Genomic DNA, 14,893 nt, shown 5'->3' on the forward strand with positions numbered 1-14,893 from the left:
CACCATTCTGTGGATTAACTGGTGCAAATAAATGCAGACAAAATGTAATGCATCATGAATTCATTTTTATGCAATTAAGTATCTAGTCCCCATTTTACAATTCAATTTGGATGTTCCAGATTCTGTGTGTTTTTCTTCAGGATGGAACAGAAAGCTTGCGATTGTTGATGATGTGGGTCTCTGTTTTCGGGCGCGTGTGAGTGACGAGGGAAATATTGTGGTCGCGAGTGGCGCTGGGACTCTAGTACAATCAAGAGAAAGCTCAGCTGTGTTGAGATTAAGTGTCATGGCATCGTGTGAGTGTATGTGTGGAGGATTACTAAGGTTGGTCAGAATTTAAGGTCAGTTTAATCACCGGTAGCACAGCACACTCACGTAACGTCCAGTTTTAAAGGGAAAGCGTCGGCATGTCTATATTTTGCCCTGTGCATAGCACGTATGTGTGCATGCACATATTACATGTGCATTTCTAGGTGGCTACTGACGAATGACAAACTATGAAAGAGAGGAGAGCAGAAGAGAAGAAGTGGGGGGTGCATTGTTAGGGAATCCAAAGGCGGCGTAATTAGGCCCAATGGATCCCAGATGGCTGGCTGTCAGTGACGTGAGAAGAGGGACGAGCTCCTAATAGGAACCAGACGCACACAAACGCCTTTGAACTGCCGCTGAGAGAGGGAGAGAGGGAGGGAGAGAGAGAGAGAGAGAATCAAACGCGGCATGGGCCGTACGGTCTTGCTAAATAACTGGCAGCGGGAGAGGATAGGAAGTAAGGAGGAGAGCGTAGAGGCGAGGAAAGTGGTCTCCCCTGAGTAGAGCATACAGTATGTGGGCGTCTCAGTCCAGATAAGTCAAGGGTCTCATGTCTATATGCGTGTGTCACTCGCAAAGACAGAAACTTTTTTGCAGCGTTTGCCACCTGCCTACATTTGCTTTGCTTCAGCCTTTTTTTTTTATCTTCATATGTCTGGTAAAGGTTTGCAGAGCGCTCATGCTTCTTTTTTTTCAGCAGTGCTCTGCTTCACATTTAAACAGTTGCACACATTCACACCTGGGAGCTACCCCACCTTCTAGTGTTGGCCACTCACCAGGAGTGGATCGAGAACAGAGATCAAGCGCTTGGAACGTGGCCTTTGATAATTTATCTTTCATCAATTTCAAATGGATAATTTTTACAATGAAGTAAATGTTTGCAGTTAACGATCCAGGAGAGAAAAAAAGTATTTCGTTGTAAATTGTTCCAGTCGCAAATCAATCACCTTGGCTTTGCAGTGATTTCAGTTTTTATGTTGTTGTTTTTTTTACTTTACAGGCAACTTAATATTCAGTTCATTACAAAAACTAATCTTATTCATTCTATTACGATGTCAAATCAATCCCTCAGTGACTTCCTCTATACTTATTGTATACGCTGTTCCAAGTGTTTTTTCACAAACTATAAACACCTGTTGAAAAGATGATTACTTAAATGTACTATGTAATTCAGCTGGGCCACAGGGCTTGAACGGATGCAACATAAGATGCAGAATTTGGTTACAGCATGTTGTTTCCTCTCTTCCTCCTCAGAGCCGTGGTGATGCCCATTGCCCACGAGTTTTCCCCTGATGTGGTGCTCGTGTCCGCTGGCTTTGATGCTGTCGAGGGACATTTGTCGTCACTGGGAGGCTACAAGGTCACAGCCAAGTGTAAGCCTCAATCAGCCCCTCATTCACGTTCTCATTATCATACTCTTACACACAGGCATGGACAGGGATATCAATCAGTGTTAACGTCACACAACGTTTGGTCTGAACTTCATCGTACTTACTCATTACATAGACTGTGTATAAGACCTGGATGTTGTCACTGTGACGTCCACTGCTGGTTGGTGGACTGTAAGTTTAACATTTGGGCTTTTTGAAACCAGAAGTGACACAAGCGGGTGGAGCTAAGTACAACCGAACAAGGCGACCACAAAGGTTACAATTTACTTTCATGAAGTGAAAACACACGATGAAAGGGTTAAAGTTGTACGAAGAAAACACGGACAACTCCCAGACGAACTCCCGACCTGTCAATCACAAGGTAGCCACAACCAGACATTAAGACATTCGCATCAGGTGAGAAGCACTACGTAATGCAGGAGTTTTGAAAAAAAAAAAAACTTCCTGAGTGCAAATTCGGAGAGGTTTCTTTGTGTTTTGAGAAAATCTTTTTTATTTTTAGATAAAATGTAAATCTGTAAATGATGAGCACTCGTCTGAATAGAAGGCAATGGCATCTACGAGGCAGAGAGCACCGCTCTGCACTCATGTGGGTGACACCAAGTTCGTTAAAGTTCATTTTGTGAGTTCGAGGCTGGCATGGGAAATTCCATCAACTTTCACCAACACTGAAGGAATCCTTTAATCTCTTTAATCAATATCTGGGGACAACTCCTTGACCAGTCATGATCTAATTCAACCTGTGTATGTGCTTGTTTGTGTGATCTTCTCTACCAGGTTTTGGTTTCCTGACCCGTCAGCTGATGTCACTGGCAGGGGGTCGGGTGGTAATGGCTCTGGAGGGGGGACATGACCTCAAGGCCATCTGTGATGCCTCTGAAGCCTGCGTAAGCGCCTTGCTGGGCATGGAGGTGAGATGTGTGCGTGTACAGTACATGTGTGTGTGTGTGTTCCTGTGGAGATATACAGTATGTTCCATCCTCTAACCACTTCATGTGTTGTGTCCCAGGTGGAGCCCCTGTCCCAGTCCGTGTTGGACCAGAAGCCTTGTGAAAATGCTGTCCAGTCGTTGCAGAAAGTCGTCCAGGTCCAAGGTGAGAACTGACTCTTGTACTTAGTGCATTAACAGAGAAACCAGCCACATGTTAACACACACATTGGACTTTAAGCCAATAGATCAAAACAATGACAATTGTATGAAAAACATTTTTAACCAATGTGTCCACAGTCCTGCGTGTTTCCAGTTTTGCAAAACCTGCCGCTCACCTGCTGCTCAGCATTGGAACCGACCCACTACCAGCAAATTGTCTCTAAATCAATTCCAGACCTGAACCGACCTGACACGTTACTACTGCACAAGACTCACAACCTGACCAGCAGCCGAATCAAATACGCTCTGAGCTGGCTGCTGGGAAGTATGTGCAAAAACTGTAGGGGTGCATAACAAGTAACTAAATACATGGAAAAAAATATATATAAAAAAAAATATATATATAGAGATAATTTAAAACATTTAACATCTGCAGATTACGCAGGCAGAAATGCCCTACACGTTTCCAGTCAATTATTTTCACTTGTATTTGCACCTGAGCAGACCAACTCGATGGCACAGACACACACTGACACCTCTCCACAAACAAAACCATGCCTGATGTTATGCACAGCTGGCACAGCATGGACACCTTCATCAACTGTTGTAATCTTCTGACAGGACACTGGGATTTCACTTCAAATGGACTTTGTGTGCGGCGAGCTGTTACTACACTAATGAAAACATAGTTATGATTATTATATTCTATATCTGCTAATAGATCCCAAAAATGTTACACACTGGCCCTTGAAGGACATCAATTCGTTTTCTCAGATTGGAGGAGGAGGAACAGAACAGCGGAGTTCAGAAATGATTATTTTGTCAATATTAACTGTACAGTTGAAGAATTACTGCAGCAGCACCATTACGGGCTGCGTGGTCACTGTCAGTGGCGTTTTCTGTGTTGCTCATCACCTTTCATATTCAAATATGAAAATACTCTTCATAAAATAGATAAATATAAAAGAATTTGCTAATTTTGAGACCCTACAAAATCTGATATTGATGTCTTCAGGGGGGTCCATGGTGTAAATTATGGTATCATTGACCATATTTCGCTCATTGGTGCTGATCCTTTATTCTACTAGTAGTTCTACTAGTTTTGCAAGTATTGGAAACACTTAGAAACAATTGTTTCTAAACCTAATTTGCTGTTTCCAGTCTTCCTCTACAGTTGTTGCCAGCTTTCTTTATCTAACCTGCACAATTTCTCCTTCACTCTCGCCTCCGTTGTCTGTCTCAGTTGCCTTTTAATTTCTCATTGACCCTCACCAAAGTCAGTCATAACCTGCTCCAGTTTACAAGCCACATGTCACATACACTTTAGAGACGTCACAATAATGACAAAGAGCTCAATAGGAGCAGCAGAAGAGGCATGGTCAAATTACAAATACACTTACAAATTACAGGAAACATTTCAGGATGTCCAAAGAAACTTTTGTTTTGGAAATAAAAACGTTCTGCTTTGCAACTTTATTTCTGCTGCGATCACATGACAAACATTTAAATTTTGAAAAAAATGATGATTCTTTTAATATTTGTCACATTGTGGGAACATTTTTCTAGTTTTATGATCCATCGGTTCCATCAGTTACAATTAACAGAAAAATAATTCAGTTTATATTTCCATAAGCTGTTCAGTATCGTTTTTCATTCCCATGCTCTCACTGCAGTCTCTTTATTTCTCTACTTAGCACTCTCCTCCCTTATCTCCTCATCCCTCTTGCTCTCTGACCACCTCTCCTCCTTTACATCCCTGTCTCCCATCCCTCCCTGCAGCCGTCCCACACACACACACACACACACACACACACACACACGGCCGCCCTGGCTCCAATTATCTTCAAACACTTCTCTGGCACACGACCTTCGCAACATCCCCTCCTGATTGCACACAAATGTTATCCCAACCAAATTAGATTAATTAAAAATATTTGCAAAGCCACAAGAATGTTAAGCCTATAATTTAGGCCCAGGGTGAAATATACGCGAGTTGCATGCACAACCAGAACACACACATGCTCCTCGACGAACACATTTGCAAACACTGATTGATTTTACTTCCACTGTGTGTCACAGGACTCCAGCCCGGAGACCCCGAGAGAACAGATTGAATTGGAGTTTACATTTCTGAAATTATCAACATGGATATTTAGTCCACGGGCTGTTTATATGGCAGCCAATGCTTATATTCAGATCAAACAGCTGCAAATGGCAGATCAAACACCAAGTACTGATTTTAAATAATGCAGTGCAGGAACTTCACCTCAAGGAACTATGAATGAAAACAACACCAGAATACCAAGAACTGAGGTCATTAATCTTTCCCTCTTTCTCCTCCCTTCATCGTCTCCCTCTTTTTCATCTTCTTGCATCCTGCAGGTGAGTACTGGCAGAGTGTGAAAGATTCCACAGTGGATCTCTCCTACCTGCAGGCGCAGAGGCGGCGGCTGAGACGAGACTCGGACAGCGAGGCCGTCAGCGCCATCGCCTCGCTGTCGATGTGAGCTTTTGCCTCTGACAAGTAGGGACGACGTCTTATTTAATATATTCTGCTCTAGCAACGGTACACAACTTAATCTATCGTAAAATCTTTCTACTTCTCTCGTTCATTAAGGAAACAGCCAGAAAAACTGACAGAGAAAAGAGTGAGTCTCCTGACAGCTGCCTTTAACCAAGTCTCGATGGAAACAAGCACACACACACACACACACACACACACACACACACACAGCTATGCATTTGGACCATCACTGGAAGCAGATGTCCTCCTCAGTTCAACCACTGTATTCATCGCCTCATGAAAACTCCTAAGCCTGCAAACCTACTGGCTGCAGTCTGACCACTCTGATTCAAACACACACTGAGCGACAGCATTCACCTGGGCAAACGTCACACTCTCGTGACGCCTCTACGAGCTTTTCCTGAAGAGGACATCTGTCACTGAAGTGAGAAATAGATGAAAAGAAAGACAACTAGAGGCAGATTATTGAAGCATCTCCATTCTCCTGTAGCAATGGGAGCTGATAACGTGGCGTAGCAGGAACACACACTTGACAAAGCACTCTGACTTTAAACATTCATCTTGTACATGACTTCCACAACACCTGCGAGAGACCACGCAGAGTGTTGTCACCTTGAAGGCAGGGTCAAAGGTCTCCTGGCATTACGGAGCCAATCACTCAAGAGCGGAAGGAGTCGTCCCTACCGGACGCGCCGACATATCAACCGCGTCCCACTATGATGATGTCATTTGTCTGAACGTGACAAAGATCCAACGAAGGAACGGATGAGGGGCTTCTGATCGTTTTGCACTGCACCGCTCTGTAATGTGAACTGGACGCGATGGAGGAGACGCAGCCACATCGGCCATGTTGACAATCAAACATCCTGTTTGCTCATGTTTTTAGATTATTTTTTTCGCGAATGTCAGACGATTTTTGTTGTTGTATCCAGTAAGAGTGAAGCTACAGTGAAGTCTGAGATGCATATGTTTCATATATTTTTGTAAGTCCACATATTGTCTTAGATTGTCTTATTCTGCTCTTGCAGCAAGACTCTAGTTACAGTGTGGGATAAAAGAAGACGCTGCCGTCTTTTATGAAGTGCATCTTAGAAGTGTAGACATACTGTAGTTCTTATCGGTGGCTATAGTCACAATGAAGAGCTAATAACTCTCGTCATTGGAGTATCAACATCAGGGGACGAAGACATTATTTACACATCAGCAAAGACACAAATCACCCATGATGCCTCAGCGCAGCGTGACCACTCAGTAATGATTGTATATGTGACAATGCAGATCACACTTTGGATGAGACCCAATCCAAAGCCTTAATGACAGCCCCACACTCAAAGTGCACTTATATTGCCCTCAGGATGGCAGGATCAGCACGACTTGGGTCTTAAAATCTGAACTTCGATCATGTTTGTTAAGTGGACCAGTGTTTCTACCTGTGGATTTACATTCCTGCTGTACTTGTAATTTCTTTTAAACTTGTATTTCTTTCACGATGAGGACAAACCGACGTGTCCTTCGTCCGTCGCTGACGTAGCAACGTTCTGTTTACTGTCGGCGACGGGGATGTTTTGCTCTCCGGACAAAACAACGACATTTTAGCAGTAGGACGGAGCAATGACACTGAGATAGTTGAATATCCACACAGTGCAATTGGACACAGGTTAAGCGCAACCAAAGTTGATGAGAACAATGTGCCATTCCTGGACTGGCATGGCTTAAAGAACTTCAAAGACTTTCAAGAGTTTGTGAATGTTTCTTTTTTTCTATCCAAACTTTGAACAGCACCAGAAGCACAGGACGGATATATAAACAAATTCATTTCTCCAAAAAAAAATGATTTATTTATTTACTTTGAAGTTCTCTTTGCATGTCTAACACAATTATGACGGTGCTATGGATTTGACTTTTTTCAGTGCAGTACATTTGATTTTTTTGTTTCTTTCTTTCTTTATGTTGCATTGTGTACGCAACACGAAACCGGTCAAATATTTGTCGTGAAAATGTGAAAACAAATGATGGTCTCAGCTCCATATCATGTAGGACAGTCTGAGTGCAGCTTTGCGTCGTCTTATGAGAACATTCGGGCCAGTGACCCGACATACCCAATGTCTTATCTTTTGTCTTAATTCATGCAAATGACTTATTTTTGGATTTGATCTAAAAAAAAAAAAAATGAACCCTGTGCGTACGTAGAGACCAAATTGTCAGCCTTGTGTGCCTTAAAGTGGGCGACTGTGGCTAAGTGGAGAGCAGGGCCGTCCTTCAATCAGACGACCGGCGGTTAGATCCCCGGCTCCGCTAGTCGCATGTCGATGTGTCCTTGAGCAAGACACGTAACCCCAAAGTTGCTCCCGTAGCTGTGCCTACGGTGTGATAGGATCTGAATTGTAAGTCGCTTTGGATAAAAGCTAAATGACGTAATGTAATCGTGCTGACCTGCCTGTGTAAAGGTCGCCTTAACAAACTGGATTTAAACTGCAGGCAAAGTCCAGGATTCTCAGACTTGTTTGTGTACAGTGTACATAATTACTTTGTTTTGTTGTCACCTTTTGTCTTTATTACTATTTTTGTTCCCCAAAAAAAATCCTTAATAAAGGTAAATTAAATACATTTGAAGAAGATCATTTTTGTATTCTGACGGCATGCTCATTTTAACTTTGTTAATCTTGTACCATTTAATTTGAGCAAATTCACCGCAGCTTCCTCTCATATCTGAATTACTACTGAATGCTGACACGTATGCCATTAGTCCTTAAAATATGACACTCGTATACAGCATCAAGAAAAGTTTTATTGTCCACAGGAACTGACACAATAAAGATCATCAAAAGCAAATGCAAAACAATACAAAAGAAATATGATCAAACAGTAATTAGACTACTTGAAGGATCAAATGAATCCTCTGTCATATATCATGGCTGGAATCACTTTGACGGATTTTACAAGAAACTTTCTGCTTTTATTTTTTTTTGCATTATTCAGTGAAAACGCTCACAGCAAGTTTGCAAAGATTCGTAAAGCGGCAGGAAAAAACATACATCGATCAGATTGTCTTGCATTTTAAAATACAACTCTGCTACGCTCACTAATAACAGAAAAGCTGAAGTGAAAAAAACAAAAGGAATAGTGGCTGAACTGTAATCAGTGGTTTAAGACATTTTCCCATGGGCATTTTTCATTAAAGCCAAGTGTAATGCATGAGCAGAGTTAAAGTAATACAGTGTGCATACACCAAATTCACAAACATACACTTTAAAAACCTCCAAAAACACAGAAAGCAATCCAGCTTACTGCAGCACAACAAAGTAGAAGATCTGCATCAGATTCCTCGTGCTCCTCATTTTCCCACAAGATGGGGCTTTGAGAGCCAGAGCGATTAGCTTATTAGCATTTTGGCTGTAAACATTCATTGGCTGTGACCGCCCTCTAACCATCACTGTGCCATCATCATTAGTCATCTTAATGTCTGTCTGGCAGTGAGTCATCCGACGCGTTGAGTCAAATGGATGATGGTTATCACGGTGTTACCCACAAGGCACTCGAACCAGCAGCCATTTTGTTTCATTGTCAACGCAGGCCAGCTGTTTGTATTTTCCCTTGTTTTCATCTTTAAAAATGTTCAGCACTTGACTGTCATGTCTCCTCACCGGTGTTTCACAAACACAGAACTGTTGGGAGTCAAGCTGCAAAAATACACCTCGTGAGTTCGAGCCCGTGTCCAGAGAAAGAGAAAGAAAATAGTGTTTTGAGAGATTAAAAAATGGGGGATTATCTGGTTAGGCAGGAACACATTTCTTCTTTGAGTGTAGAGAATTTTCCATTCATCGGTTTTCTGTGGAGAGGAGAAACACAGCGATGAGCATAAACGGTAAACATTGTATTAGCGTGACACTTTGAAGGTAAGAAGACATTGAATATACTTGTGATTCATTCTGAAGCATATTTTCTGCAAAACAATCCACTGAAAGTCTTTGAGATGTGTGTCGAGGTTATAACATGTGTGTACAAACAAACAAACACAGAACGTTTAGCGGAAAGTGGAAAAATCCCTACAGCTCCTTTAACTTCTCCTCTTGTGTTTTAACAAGCAAACATTTCTTCTGGAGCGTTCTCAGTTCACCCTAATTACAGTGTACAGTGCGCCTTTCCATGCTTCAAGGAAGACACAGAGAGAAGAAGAAGTCAGCAAGACAGAGTTACACGTATGTTTGTGGGCGTCGGGCCGTCACATGACTTTCATTATGCCATAAATGTGTGAATGTGTAAATTGACAGACAAAAGCTTTTCTTTCTCATGTAATGTAACAAAGTGCAGGGCGTCCACTAATTCTCTTTGCTTTGCTTTTTGTTTCCAGAAACGTTACTTTTGAAACTCACATTTATCCGTCTGGTTTTTACAACATTTAAAGTTACATTTTCATGAAATTAAACTCTACGTTGAATACTTGTGGGCGGCATTTTTTTTCTCCAGTAGCCATTAAATTGATGTACATTCAGTAAGTGCCTCTCGATGTTGTTTTAATTGTTGGTGGGGGAGTGCTACTCTTTTACTGGGTTTATATTGCCTAAGCATTGGAGATTCACAGAAAACAATTGTTAAAGAAAAATAATTGAATGATGCTGCTGACATTTTGTTGCTGAGCATTTTTCCTTAATTATTGAAACTTTTAATTTAAATTGCAAATAACGTTTTCTGTTTCTGTGAATTGTTCATGTGAATGTTTGACAGCGCATGATGCATTTTGGACCCAAATATTTGCCGTATTGTTGCCTACGTGTCAAACCAGAAGTCATTCCTCTGGCTCTCTAGCCCTGCAGCTGTCTGAGTAGTCCAACACACATACAAATGCACTGGCACATATGCCTGTAGCAGTCAAATGCACACACACTAATATGCACGCGCACACACACACACACACAACCCTCCCACCTGCGCTCAGCTCACAGTTTGGCTCTCTAAAAATAAAGATGACTATCAGAAGCCGCAACTTCTGGATGAGACTTTTAAAATGCAGATGAACCTCAGAGGACGATACATCTGGTCCCTGATCAGTCCGAAGTGAAAGCCAGAGATTTGATATGCACAGCAGAGCATCCAACAGCTGGTCAGTCCAAACTATATAACACACACACTCACACGCAGCAGAGCCAGTGGTTCCGGCAGAGGAAAAAGCAGTGACAGGCGTTTTGATTGTAGTATAAACAGAAGGGAGAGTATTGTTTTTTGTAACTCAAACAGAACAATCCTCTCATTCTGAAAGACTCATCCTGAGCCAGACACCCACGCGTTCTAAAATTATGCTCATCATAAATATACATAACTCTCCCCTGTGTGTTTATGTTCTTGTATTGTATGTGTGTGTGTGTGTGTGTGTTTATGCTATACTCTCAAGGAAAATATAAAGGTTCTCCTACAGTGAAAGTACAAAATATTTAGGATACGTTTTGTACAGATGGTGTAAACCAAGGTCGAACAAATAAACGAAGAGTTATTTTCTTGGTAAAAAACTATGTTGGGTGGACAAAATTACAGAAATATCTTTGTCAATTACCTGCAATCTAATACATTGACATAAATTACGGCTTCAAATAACTTCACATGGAACATAATACACTTTGCTATACTGTCAAGTGTTCCAATTATTTTGTCTACCCCCTACATATACAGCCTACCAAGCTTTCAGAAAACTTGAAAATAGGCTGCACCTTTTTGGACATTCTGTTTGTATTCACATAATGGAGTGACACTGATATCAATGTCATTTAACACATGTATGCACAATTTAATTTAAATTACACCAAACACACACAGACACACACGCATGCGTGGATGCACATGCGTCTGTCTTTGATGTTGCTCGGACGCTTTTCTAACCTCGTAATCATTCCTAAACTTAGACATTCAGGTCAGTTTCAGGCCTTGAATTTCTTTCCACTCTTTTTGCACTTTTCGTGGCGGCCCCTGGAGAGCTGTTGCTAACAGGCAGAGCAGGCAAAGTGGTGGGTCATAACTACTGCGCTGCGTTCAAGGACACTCCGCTACCACGTGCAGGGGCCTTGGCATTCCATCCACAGCGCTGAGTGGAGCCCTCGACGTCTGCTGTTGAGGCCACTGGAGGTTTAATAATAAGCAGAGTGGAACACCTGCAGTGTGCACATGGCCGGCAGCTACGTGTGTGTGTGTGTGTGTGTGTGTGTGTGTGTGTGTGTGTGTGTGTGTGTGTGTGTGTGTGTGTGTGTGTGTGTGTGTGTGTGTGTGTGTGTGTCTGGACATTGTAATATATGTTGTATGTGTAGTAGTACTTGCAGTAGTATTTGTGACTCACTGATTCCTGCACATTGAATTGCATGTAACTGTGCAAATGCTGTACTTACGTGTGTTCATTTATATATATATATATATATGTTCAAAGTCAAGTGTTTACTATAACCTAAAATCTAGCTGATTAAAAACTATGTATTTCTTCCAGCACAGCAACACAGATGTTGCACCTTGTCTTATCTTGTATGTTGTCGTTTTATTTTGAAGGACTTCCTGGCTGCCTTATTTACAGAATTTAAACTGTAAGTCTTTTAAAACTAAAACCCAGAGAGGGGAGCGATACAATCCACTAAACAACATCTGCGAGTGTATTCCTGTTTACTAATCTGCAGATGTGTTCACATAAACACACAGAGATGCACGCACACTGCACAGGTAATTAAAGCTCACTCCAAACACACACACACACAAACACACACCATTACACATGTACATGCGTTGACACACACATGCCCGTGTGCCTGACCCTAACCCTGGTACACACACCTTCCTAATACCTCACAACTGTTTCCAATCTAAAGGTTCCTGCTTGTCTGGGCCCCGGCGGGGCCTGATTGCACGATACAAGATCCTGAGGAGAGAGGGCAAGGCTGCAGGGGAGAGGGAGAGAGAGAGAGGGAGAGGGAGAGAGATGTGCCTCCACTTATTTCTCCCCACTCTCCCTTTCTTTCCCTCCTTTCATGCTGTACCTGTGCTGGAATCTGGTAATGGTTGAAAAAACCCAGACCCTGTGTGAAGCCGATCCTACAGATTCTGGAGGAAAACATTTGTCTTAAATACATCAGAGGTCTGTCAAACACTGGAGCGTTCAGATTACGATGATGATAATGTGCTGTTTGTTCAGTTCAGTCAATAAAGTGAAACAACCAAAGTGCTTAAAATGATTTCTTTGAAATGTTGATGTTTTACCGAAGTTATTGTACTGTGATTGTGCTGTTTGAACGTTATTTAGTGGCCTTGACTTCAAGAGAGGTTTGTTTATATGCTGAGTGGATTTGTAGACATTTCTGTCATTTCTTGTTACAAACATGTTGATTCTTTGTTATCTGATTTTAAATTATTATCTACATTATATGTCATTTTTTTACCTTTGTTTTATATTATTTCTTGATGACTTTTATTTAACGTGAAATGTCTCGTGACACTGACATGTGTTTTGCAGCAATTGCACCCAAAATGGCAGAATATTTTGCACAAACCAACACAGAACAAACACTTAATTTGATGACTTATTTATTTAAGCTACGAAACATTTATCAACAAAGTTTGTGTTATGTATCAACACACAACTAAATATCAGCCAATAATTAGCAGCATATTGCATTTTACAAAATCAGTTTTTTCAGTTTGAGTGTTTTTTGTGTGAAGATAACGAATTCAGTGAAAGTTTGAGCCAAACATACAGATCAAAACATCAGAATTAAAGACATAATTTGTAAAATAATATAACTGACATGCCCTTCATCCAAATGTAATTTTATAAATTGGAGAACAATTTTTGTATATTTGCATAAAATAATAAACTGTTCATTTTGTATTCACCTGAACGCAAAGATAAACAGACTCCATAGCTGCAAATATCAAAACCAATAAGTTAGTTAGTGTGTGTTAATGTGTTGCAATTAAGGCATTTTAACAGCTGTTGTATAGTTATATTGAGATTTTATTGTTCATTTATAAATAAATGTGCTTTATAAAACAACTTTGCTTCACATTCTTTAGTCTGAATACATCTGTTATTGAGCCTTTTCTTAATGTGCTGCATGTCTTGTAAAATAAAAGCTTAGAACAGTTTTTGTTTTATTTTTGCTTTTATTTGAACAGGATATTTGAAGCACGGAATGGTATTTTTATTCCTGTCTGTGCATTTCGTTGTTAAGATCATTGGAGGTATTTATTTGTTGAGCGGAAAGTCAACAAATAATATACTACTATGACTATTTCAAACATGAAAAGAAAAAACAAAATCACGTGTGCTGATGACACGGTGAGTGTACACGTGCGTGTTTGTGTATGATTTATGTATGTGTTCATGCTGTCTGTGAGTGTGTTTTTGTATATTTTGTCCATACCTGAGGGGCTGCAGTGGAGCGTCTTGTTGCACTGGACTAAACTTTAGGACAGACAGGGGAGAGCAGTGAAGGTGGAAACAATGCAGGAGAACAGGTTTTTAGTTGCAAAGATTCAACTCTGGATGTTAACACTGGTGTAGAGGTGAAGTGAACCATCATGGAGCACAGAGATGGAGCAGGAATGTAGGCGAAGGTTTGAGATGAAAAGGTTAAGATCAGACCAAAAGGGGAAGAATTCAGAGGTTCAGAGGTCGTGAAATGGGTGCAAACACAGACACAGGCGGTGGGGTGGAGATGTGGACATGAGAGGGTTTAGGAGAGAAGTTCGATGGCTGGCCTAGTGGCTGGTGGACATTGCCCAGGCACCCTCCATCCTCCAGACAGAGAAGGCGTAGCTCAGTCTTTCGTGGGCCAGGTAGTTGCAGCTGGCCAGCTTGGCGTCCATCTCGTCGCTCTGCAGCACCTGGTAGAGGAAGTCGATGTAGCGTGAGGCCAGCTTCAGGATCTGGATCTTGCTCAGCTTGTCCGAAGGTAGCGTGGGGATGATTTTGCGTAGAGAGGAGAAGGCGTCGTTCAGGGACTGAGTGCGTTGACGCTCCCGCACATTGGCGATGACGCGCTGAGAGTGGAGGTCCTCGAATGGCTGGTCCAGCCTGGGGCCCAGCGACGTGGGGGCCAACGACACAACTGTCGAAGGGCTTTTCTTCACCTTCTTTGGACCACATGCAACCAGGCTGTTGGGGCTGCCGGTGCTGCTCTCCTCTGCCTGACCCAGGCCGTCCTTCTTGGGGTAAGGGGAACGTTTCCGATTCCCTGCTTGGGAGGTCTTCTTCGACCCTCTTTCTAGTTCCTCTTCGCTGGCCCCCAGACCTCCTTCGGGGGAGTTGGTGCAGGACACCTCTTCTCTCATCGTACTGTCCACCGACAACCTTACAGCCTCCACTGCAAAGACGAGACGCTGTGATGCTCTTTTTCAAGCAACAACAAACCAGAACTTGACAAGCTCGTGTAACAAAAGTCTTCTCTCTCGTCAAAGAAAGTTACGGCTTCAGAAACTCCATCGGCTTGGACGACGCTCTGGCTGTCCTGTTTCCTGGTTACCTTGTTCAATTTCTAACTTTTACATTCCCCTCTCAACCTGGCAGACAGAACAACAACAAACCATCTGACAGGCAGGTCCACCTCCGCC

General features: G+C 42.0%; 2 protein-coding genes across 5 annotated transcripts in view; one reads left to right on the plus strand and one right to left on the minus strand.

Annotated features, from left to right (window-relative positions):
• LOC306775894 (histone deacetylase 7-like) overlaps nucleotides 1–7,921 on the plus strand; it is a 43,128-nt gene extending 35,207 nt beyond the window's left edge. For all 4 annotated transcript variants that reach the window (XM_079266455.1, XM_079266454.1, XM_079266457.1 and 1 more), the window contains 5 exons: nucleotides 1,564–1,682; nucleotides 2,478–2,611; nucleotides 2,710–2,794; nucleotides 5,173–5,314; nucleotides 5,408–7,921. In XM_079266455.1, coding sequence (XP_079122581.1) covers nucleotides 1,564–1,682; nucleotides 2,478–2,611; nucleotides 2,710–2,794; nucleotides 5,173–5,297 — 463 coding nt within the window. In that variant the 3' untranslated portion in view covers nucleotides 5,298–5,314; nucleotides 5,408–7,921. The remainder of the gene's footprint in view (nucleotides 1–1,563; nucleotides 1,683–2,477; nucleotides 2,612–2,709; nucleotides 2,795–5,172; nucleotides 5,315–5,407) is intronic.
• A 161-nt stretch (nucleotides 7,922–8,082) lies between these two features.
• Nucleotides 8,083–14,893, minus strand: LOC306775905 (twist-related protein 2-like). Its single transcript, XM_079266471.1, has 2 exons — nucleotides 13,705–14,893; nucleotides 8,083–9,143 (listed from the first exon to the last, which is right to left on the minus strand). The coding sequence occupies exon 1, from the start codon at nucleotides 14,612–14,614 to the stop codon at nucleotides 14,042–14,044; it is 573 nt and encodes a 190-aa protein (XP_079122597.1). The 5' UTR covers nucleotides 14,615–14,893; the 3' UTR covers nucleotides 8,083–9,143; nucleotides 13,705–14,041.

Source organism: Melanostigma gelatinosum, assembly GCF_949748355.1.
Source record: "Melanostigma gelatinosum genome assembly, chromosome: 3".
NCBI classification, from domain to species: domain Eukaryota; kingdom Metazoa; phylum Chordata; class Actinopteri; order Perciformes; family Zoarcidae; genus Melanostigma; species Melanostigma gelatinosum.

Bases quoted from the DNA above. Each gene is read 5' to 3' on its own strand.
- LOC306775905 (XM_079266471.1), bottom strand. From the start codon at position 14,614: ATGAGAGAAGAGGTGTCCTGCACCAACTCCCCCGAAGGAGGTCTGGGG.